At 68.1% G+C, this 8,656-nt stretch overlaps 1 protein-coding gene across 1 annotated transcript; it reads left to right on the top strand.

Moving 5' to 3' along the window:
• The first annotated feature begins 1,674 nt into the window (after positions 1-1,674).
• On the top strand, positions 1,675-3,706 carry ADRA2C (adrenoceptor alpha 2C). The gene has a single exon (XM_043573096.1). It carries the CDS (start codon positions 1,715-1,717, stop codon positions 3,140-3,142), a length of 1,428 nt encoding a protein of 475 aa, XP_043429031.1. The 5' UTR covers positions 1,675-1,714; the 3' UTR covers positions 3,143-3,706.
• The last annotated feature ends 4,950 nt before the right edge of the window (positions 3,707-8,656 follow it).

Here is an 8,656-nt window from a genome sequence, read left to right as displayed (position 1 = left end):
GGATCGACAGCGCACGCACGTTCTTGGAATGAATGCACGGGGACCTATGGTAGGGGTAAGCGCGCGGGGCGGGGGGGGGGGGGGGGGGGGGGGAGATACCCTAACAGCTTGCCCCTAAGCCTGTAGGAATGAGGCACCCACGCAAAACCGCCCATCATCCGGGAAATTCATTCTGGGTGTTTGTCAGAGGCGGTGATTTTGAACATCACCCCCCCCCCCACCCTTTAAAAGCAGGGCCACGGAGCATGAGAATTAAACTTCTGTAATTGCCAACATGGATGCGGAGCCTGGGAGCCTGCCCAGGGCTTCCACTGGCAAGGCCGTCATGATTCATGCTCCAGCACCGCTTGGAAGTGGGCAGAGAAGGGAACTGAGGCTCGGGGGCAGGGAGGTGGTTCTGCCCCGAAACACCGACCGGAGATGGGAAGCGACAGGCACTCGGCAAGACCCCTGCGCACCAGGCTGCGTCGCGTCCTCCGCCAGGCTGCGAGCGGCCGGCTCTCCAATCAGGCCGCGGACCCCGAGCCGCCCGGAGCTGCGCGCGAGAGTGCGCGCCCGCGTGTGCGTGTGCGTGTGCCCGGGGGAGGCTAGGGAGCTCTTGTCTTAGAAAGAGCAGGTTTCTGGAACTCACCGCCCAGGCCAGCCGGCACTCAACCCCGTCCCGCAGGCTGCAGTCGGCCCTGGAGGGGGCGCCCTCGCCGTGCGCGCGCGCCTCGCGCCACCGCCCCGGACTCCTCCCCGGCGCCGCGCCGGCAGGTTCGCCGAGGCGGCCGCGGGCTCCGGCTCCCGGGCCCGCTCCCCCCCGGGCCGGCGGCGCTGGCCTGCCCGCCAAGCCGCCCCCGCCCGCCCGCGCCCCGCCCCGCGCGCCCGCCCCGCTGCGCAACTCTACCCAAGTTGGAAGCCGAGCCCGGGCGGCTGCACTCGCGCCGAGCGCACGGCGGCGGCGGCGGCGGCGAAGGAGGAGGCGGCGGCGGCGGCGGCGGCGGCGGCGGCGCAGCTCGGGCGAGAGAGGCAGGCAAGGCGGAGCCCGCACGGCCGAACGCGGACCGCGGGGGGCGCCCGCGCCCGGAGCAGCAGGAGGAGGACGCGCGGCGGCGCCGGCGCCCTGCCCGGGAAAGTAAAGTTGGAGCCCGAGGCTGCGCGCGGGCGCTGGGGCCCGGAGGAACGGCGGCCCGCGCCCCGGTGCGCCCAGCCCTAGCCGGCCGGATGGGAGGCGGAGCGCCCGGGCCGCCGCCGCCGCCGCCGCCGCCTGCAGCCTGCGCCCCGGCCGGGCTCCGGGGCCGCGGGGCCGCTCGGGCACGCCCGCTCGGGCGCCGCATCACCGTGGGCTCGCGGCCCGGGCGCTCCCCGTGAGCGGGGCCGAGGGCGGGGCCGGCGCGAGGACCCCGGGACCTGCCCCCCTCCCCCCGCCCTCCTCCCCCCCGCCGCCGCCGCCGCCGCCGCCGCCGCCGCGTCGCCGCTCGCTCCGGGAGCCTCCTGCTCTGCACTTACGCGCGCGGCAGCTGCGGGGAGCCCGGCAGCCACGCTCTCCGGCGCGCCGCTCGCCCGCCGAGCCACCACGGCCGAGGGCCGGCTGCGGGGCGCCGCGGTCCCCGGCGGGCGCGCCCCAGGAGCAGGCGGCGATGCGGGCGCCGGCCGGGGTTGGGGGGCGCCCGAGCTGCCGCGGCTGCGCCCCGGCTCCAGGCGGGACCGCGTAGTAGCTCGCGGGAGGACCATGGCGTCCCCGGCGCTGGCGGCGGCGCTGGCGGCGGCGGCGACGGCGGCGGCGGGCCCCAACGCGAGCGGCGCCGGCGAGGGGGGCAGCGGCGGGGCCGCCAACGCCTCGGGCGCCGCGCCGGGGGCCGCCTGGGGGCCGCCCCCGGGCCAGTACTCGGCGGGCGCCGTGGCGGGGCTGGCGGCCGTGGTGGGCTTCCTCATCGTCTTCACCGTGGTGGGCAACGTGCTGGTGGTGATCGCCGTGCTGACCAGCCGGGCGCTGCGGGCGCCGCAGAACCTCTTCCTGGTGTCGCTGGCCTCGGCCGACATCCTGGTGGCCACGCTGGTCATGCCCTTCTCGCTGGCCAACGAGCTCATGGCCTACTGGTACTTCGGGCAGGTGTGGTGCGGCGTGTACCTGGCGCTCGACGTGCTCTTCTGCACCTCGTCCATCGTGCACCTGTGCGCCATCAGCCTGGACCGCTACTGGTCGGTGACGCAGGCCGTCGAGTACAACCTGAAGCGCACACCGCGCCGCGTCAAGGCGACCATCGTGGCCGTGTGGCTCATCTCGGCTGTCATCTCCTTCCCCCCGCTCGTCTCGCTCTACCGCCAGCCCGACAGTGCCGCCTACCCGCAGTGCGGCCTCAACGACGAGACGTGGTACATCCTGTCCTCCTGCATCGGCTCCTTCTTCGCGCCCTGCCTCATCATGGGCCTGGTCTACGCGCGCATCTACCGCGTGGCCAAGCTGCGCACGCGCACGCTCAGCGAGAAGCGCGCGCCCGCGGGCCCCGACGGCGCGTCCCCGACCACGGAGAACGGGCTGGGTGCGGCAGCGGGAGCGGGCGAGAACGGGCACTGCGCGCCCCCGCGCCGCCCGTGCGCCGACGTGGATCCGGAGGAGAGCAGCGCGGCGGCCGAGCGGCGGCGGCGCCGGTGTGCCCTGCGGCGGGGCGGGCGGCGGCGGCGCGCGGGCGGCGAGGGGGGCGCGGGCGGCACGGGCGGCGCCGAGGGGCCGGCGCCGGGGCCAGGGGCGACCGAGTCGGGCACGCTGGCTGCCGCGAGGTCCCCGGGGCCCGGCGGGCGCCCGTCGCGCGCCAGCTCACGCTCCGTCGAGTTCTTTCTGTCGCGCCGGCGCCGGGCGCGCAGCAGCGTGTGCCGCCGCAAGGTGGCCCAGGCGCGCGAGAAGCGCTTCACCTTCGTGCTGGCGGTGGTCATGGGCGTGTTCGTGCTCTGCTGGTTCCCCTTCTTCTTCAGCTACAGCCTGTACGGCATCTGCCGCGAGGCCTGCCAGGTGCCCGACCCGCTCTTCAAGTTCTTTTTCTGGATCGGCTACTGCAACAGCTCGCTCAACCCGGTCATCTACACCGTCTTTAACCAGGACTTCCGGCGTTCGTTCAAGCACATCCTCTTCCGACGGAGGCGAAGGGGCTTCAGGCAGTGAGCTGCTCGCCCCGCCCTGCCGGGAGACCCTGGACAGCTCCGGGCGGAGGCCCGGGAAGGCGTGGCCCCGCAGGGGATAGCAGGGGGGTAGCTTCCCTAGAGACCCGGGGATGGATTGGCCTCCAGAGCCCAGGGGAGGGTGCCGGCGGGGGCCGGGAGCATGGGCTGAGAGACGCAGGGTCCCTGGGGAGAGGGGAGGAGAGAGGGGCGACCCCTCTGCCTTCCCGTCTCAGCAAAGGGCTGCTTCTGGGGCTCCGGGCCTGGATCTGGCTCTGGGGGCCCTGCGAGGTGTGGCTTGGAGGTCAGGGTCTTAGCAGAAGTAAATGCAACCTCCCGAACGGGCGAGAAAGGAGTCCCCCCTTCCCCCTCCCCCCCCCCCCCCCCCCCCCCCCAGCACACACCACCTCTGAGCAAGGGCTGACTTCCCCAGGACCTCGTGGGGGCGGCTGGCTTGGGGGAAGAAAGAGGCCACTGACAATCTTTGGTTACTGAAAGTATTTAAATGTTTGCCAAAAACGACAGACAAACAACCAAACTATTTTCTAAATAAACCTTTGTAATCTAAGCGTTGATGTAGCAGTCAGTCCTTAAGCCGCCAGCGTGGGGGTATCTTCCAAACCTCACCCTGCCCACCCCCCCTTCCCCCTGCATCCCGTTCCTGGCCCGGGAGCTTGTCCCCCATGGAGAGAAGCAGGGCTCTCATGATCTAAGGCTGGAACCTGCCCGTCCTCCTCAACCACCCCCCCTATCAGCAGCCCAGCCCCTCGTCCCCTCGCCCCACCCTCCCCCCTCCCCTTCCCCAGGTGTCATACTCCACACCGAGGCTTGAGGAGGGGGCGAGAAGGAGCCAGCAGGAAGTGGAGAGGTCCTCCCCCCAGACTCTTCCAGCCCCCACCACAGAGCCTGGAGACCCCTGGCTGGTGGGGGCTCATTCTGGAGACCCCTGCTGTGACCGTCCTATCCACCTGTTGCTCCCTATGGGCCCCTTTCCATATGTACCCTTCCCTGCAGAGCCCTGCCTGCACAGCCCTGCTCTCTCTTGCATCACCACCCATCTGTCCTTGACCTGGAGTGACCGTGGGTCTGTCCCCAGGATGGGTCAGCCCCGGGTCCTGCCTTCCATTCCTGAACGCCTGTCCCCTGAGTCAAGAGCCAGGACAGGCCCCTTCCTTGGTCTGACTTGATGGGGCTGTCCCTTGGGGAGCCCTCCTCTGTGGCTGCCCCACCCCGTCACTCCAAGTTATGGGTTCTCAGGACACCCGCCTGGGAAGAACTCTCCCGGACTGCGCACACTCTCACTCACGCGGGAGCACTTACACCCGCTACGTTTAGGCTCAGGGACAGGTGGGGAGAGAGGGGTGGTGGAAATGGCTGGCCAAGGCTGATGGGGACATCGCTGACCTCCTATCATCAGGCAGGGGCCCGACGGGCTGTCCGTGTCACAGGCCCGGCTCTGCCGCAGGACTGTGGAGCGAGCGGGGACAAACTCCTGCCCTCCCTGGGCCTCAGCACCCCTTCTGTGAAGTGGGGGAGGGGGTCGATGCCGGGCCGGCCAATCTGCGGTCCAACCCGCCGGCGGATCTGGGGGCCCCGCGAGAGGTGACCTTCCCTCGGAGACGGCTCCACGGACACGGGTACTGCTCTCGGCCTGCAGCGCCTTCTCCGTGCAGTGGGGTGACGACGCCCCCACACAGGGCTCCTGGGGGATGCACTCCGAGTCTAGGACGGGAGCGCGCAGCGTGGTGCACGGCCCAGGGAGCAATGTCAGCACACTCTGCTCCATTGGCTCCCTAATTGTGAGAATTGCACCTTCCAGGGCTGTCGCCGGGCCTGGTGCTTCATGCCCCATTCAGCCACCAGATGTTCACCACTTGATGGTAATTGCCGCCTGGAGAGACCGTCTTTTCAGCTGGATAAACGGAGACGGAGCCCGGCTTCTCACCCGGCCCAGCCGCAGGGAAACGGGCCAGTCGTCTGGCTCTGGGACTCGCTGTCTTCTTCGGTGCCGTGTGGCGGGGATGCTGCTGTCTCCCTGGAGGTGCCTGTGGGCACCAGCTGCCCCAGCGCGGTCTGGAAACCGACTCCGGGGGGGATTTCTCTAACGTGCAGAGCGGGGGCCCAGACCCCTGTTGAGCTGCTCAGCTCAGTCCGCCGCGTCCCCCTCCCCCACACGGCGGCTCTCCTCCCGCCTGTCCGGGCATCTCCACGTCTACTCCAGGGTGCCGGGCTCGTGGTGAACCCCGCTCCGGGGCTGAGGAAACTGAGGTGTAAGGTGGTGGGGGCGGGGCACACCGCGAACCCAGAAACGTCCAACTCCGGACCCCACGTCCTGAGCACCCGGCTCCAGTGCCTGGGGACCGCCGGCTCCTGCCTGGGCCTTGCCGCTGGAGGAGCATTTTGCACAGGCTCCTTTCTGCCCAAGGCTTCCCCGTGGGCTCTCAGGACGTTTCAGACAGAATAAGAAAAAGCATCCACAGAAAGATCGAGGAGGGCTGGGCGCTGCGTGGGGGGACCGGCCTGAACGCCCCGCCGGCCCAGCCCCAGCCCAGCCCAGCCCAGCCCAGCCCGCCGCCGAGGCGGCTCTTACGAGACGCACAGAGACATACGTTTGTTCAGATTCGTTCCTGTATTTTAATTCAATTGCTGAGCTTGGAGAAGAGGGAAAGGAAGAATAATCCAAGCAATCCATTCCAGCTCAGTATGGAATTAAAAAAAAAAAAAAAAAATGACTCGAGCAGGCAGATTTAACACTCTAGAAAAGCACTCCAATCTTTGAGCTCCGCCCCCGGCTCCGGGGGTGGGGGCTGGGGGACGGGAGAAAACACGTTGCTGTGGCACTTGCTGGCGAGGAAGCCGTCCTTCCCGGCCGTGCTGGCAGCCGGCTGTATTTTTATATCACATCCGTCGGCAGGACTCAAATATTCCAGTGTGGCCTCGGAGCAAAACGCATTCGCCCGCAGGCCCATCTTGAGTGTGGCCCTCGGCCAGGCTGAGCCCCGCGCTCCTGGCCCCACACGGGCACGTGGCTGTCCCCGGGCGGGGACAGGCAGCCTCCCCCCACTTGCCGGGGGGCCTCTGAGGGGTGGTATGCAGGCATGGGGGCTCACAGGGATGGGAGGGGGTGAGTCCCACGGTGGTGGAAGTCCGGATCCTCAGAGCTGAGGAGTTGGGGAGGCAGGGACCCAGGGGTGGGTCTCCACCCCAAGGACCCTGTGTCCCTACTCTGGGACTGCCATGAGTATCCAGGGGACCTCAAACTGCCCCCCCCCCCACCATTCCCAAGGGTCACCCTCCCGTTTGGCCAGCTGGGCTGTGGAGCGCATCACGTGCCGGTGGGGCCGAGAAGCAGGGGGCGGGGGTTGGGTTTGCTCGAGAAGGGGCCCCAGCAAAGCACCTTGAGTCCGTTTGCTGTATGACCGTCCACAAAGAGGCTGCACATCCTTTCCTGGCCGGGCTGGGGCAGGGGTGTGAAGGGCTCTGTGACCTGTAGGCGGACCACAGCGCCATGACCCCTGAAGTCGGCCCGGGAATCGGAGTCGACCGCCAACGCCGGGCCAGAAGAGAGCCCCGGGGACCAAAAATGTGTTTCTTTCCTGCCAAAAGGATTTTCGGCTGCTCCCAGTGAAAGCCCGGGGTACAATGGGATTGTTATTGTCAAGATAAGGATCACCGTGCAGGGTGGAGTGGGAATGCCGGACCGCAAAGCCCTGGTTAAAGGTATCCTGCTCTCCTGGCTGTGAGCACAAAGTGCGGTCCGAGCTGCCCGGCGGTGATGGAGAAAAGGGAAACAGGTTGAGCACCGGCTGCTGCCAGGTTCACAGGAAAAGCTGGGCACTGGCCGGGCGGCCGCGGGGCACTACCCCGAGCCTGCCCCTCCCCGGGCCAGACCCCAGTTGCTCCGCCGGGGTGGACGCAGCTGTCCTGCGTGGAAGGGCGGGCCCAGCGGCTGAGACTATGGCCACGCAGCGGCGGGCCCGCAGCCGGTACACGGGTGCCAGAGTGAGGCTGTGCGGCTGCAGACCTGACCCGGTGCAGGGGTGCAGGCTCCCACAGGCCCCCCGGCCCCCACGGCCCCAGGACAAGCCCACGCCGCTGGCAGCTGTCGGGCCGTCGGCCCCTCCACCCCTTCCCGCTTATCCCATCGCACGGCCTCAGTTTGCCTTTCCTGTGCCTTTGTGAATTCACGTCCTCTGCCAGGAGCACCTTTCCCGTCCTGACCGGAGTGCCCCTCTCATGCCCCTCACGACTCGGGCCAGGTGTCATCTCCAGAAAGCCCTTTGGAGCCCCAAGTCCCCCAGGCTGGGCCGCCACTGCGCCCTCCTCCCGGTGCAGGGAATGCAGCGTGGGAGGGGCCTAGGGAGGGTCTGAGCCTGGGGACAGTGTGTCATCCTAGACAGGTGGCCCGGCGGAGCAGGCCTCCCTCAGTGCCGCGGGGCCGTCCTTCCTCACCTGCAAAGAGGCCCCACCACGCTCGTCCCTGGACTCCAAACCCAAGAGCCACCGGGACGTCCCCACCGTGCTGCACGGTGTCCCGGGCCATCGGGACAGCGCCCTGCCAGCGGCTCTTGGGGGGCTGGGGAGGCACTTGGAGCGGGAGGCAGGTGCTCCAGGCTGGGCTCCGGGCTGCGGGGGATTTTCCACTGCACGTGCACCCCGGCTGCTGAAGCCACATGTTCAAATGTTGGTGGGCGGGTCCCCCCCCCACCCCACCCGCCCCGCACTTAATTAGCTCTTAGCTGACTGTGCACCGTCTAGGAAAACACAAGAACCTCGGTGCAGCCTTCGCCGAGCTCCGGGTGGAAGACACCCGAACGGGAGCCCAGCTCAGAAACCCTCCTCCCCTTCTACAGAAAGGCCCCGAGAGGGGAGTCGTTGAGGGTAATGACAAAAAAGAACAGACTAAGTGTGGCCCAGAGCCGGTGTCTGCCCCGTGCCCTCCGCACGCCAGCTTTGGGCAGGGCCCTCCTTGTGTCTGCTTCTCCCTGGACCCTGCCAAGTGGGGAAGGATGGTCCCATTACACAGACAAGAAAACTGAGCTCCAGAGAGAGAATGAGTGAAGAATCACTCCCTCGAAGCCAGATGGCCTATTGGCAGGGCTCAGCGGCCACACCGAGCCCCCAACAGGCCCCCCCATAGCCTTGTTAAGTGGCCTCGTGTCACGGAGGAGGAAACAGAGGCGCCGGGCGTGACGGCGACCCTCCGGCGTCCTCGGTGTCGGGCACACAGAGTCGGCCTGCCGATCTCTGCTGGTCTCCGCTCTGTTCCACGGCGAGCCGCCCCGAGATGAAACGCTGAGCGGCGGAGATCAGACAGGGCCTGGGGTTTACTCATTGCTCATGTCGCTTCATTAGTTCTCATGTGACCCGCGCTCCCAAACCTCGGCCGCTCTGTGAAATGACAGGGTCCCCGTGCCTTCAGGACGCCGACAGGGGCCGGCTTTGTTTGTATCGCGTCGTCTTAGAAACGGTTCCCGCCCGGGGTGTATGTAGAATGCCAAATGTTTGTCAAAACAAT

The sequence above is a fragment of the Prionailurus bengalensis genome, chromosome B1, assembly GCF_016509475.1.
Source record: "Prionailurus bengalensis isolate Pbe53 chromosome B1, Fcat_Pben_1.1_paternal_pri, whole genome shotgun sequence".
Lineage (NCBI taxonomy): Eukaryota > Metazoa > Chordata > Mammalia > Carnivora > Felidae > Prionailurus > Prionailurus bengalensis.
Note: the sequence above shows the minus strand (reverse complement) of the source record. Positions and strands in the feature narration are given on the sequence as shown.

Excerpts from the sequence above, each read along its gene's own strand:
- ADRA2C (XM_043573096.1), top strand. The coding sequence starts at position 1,715 with ATGGCGTCCCCGGCGCTGGCGGCGGCGCTGGCGGCGGCGGCGACGGCG.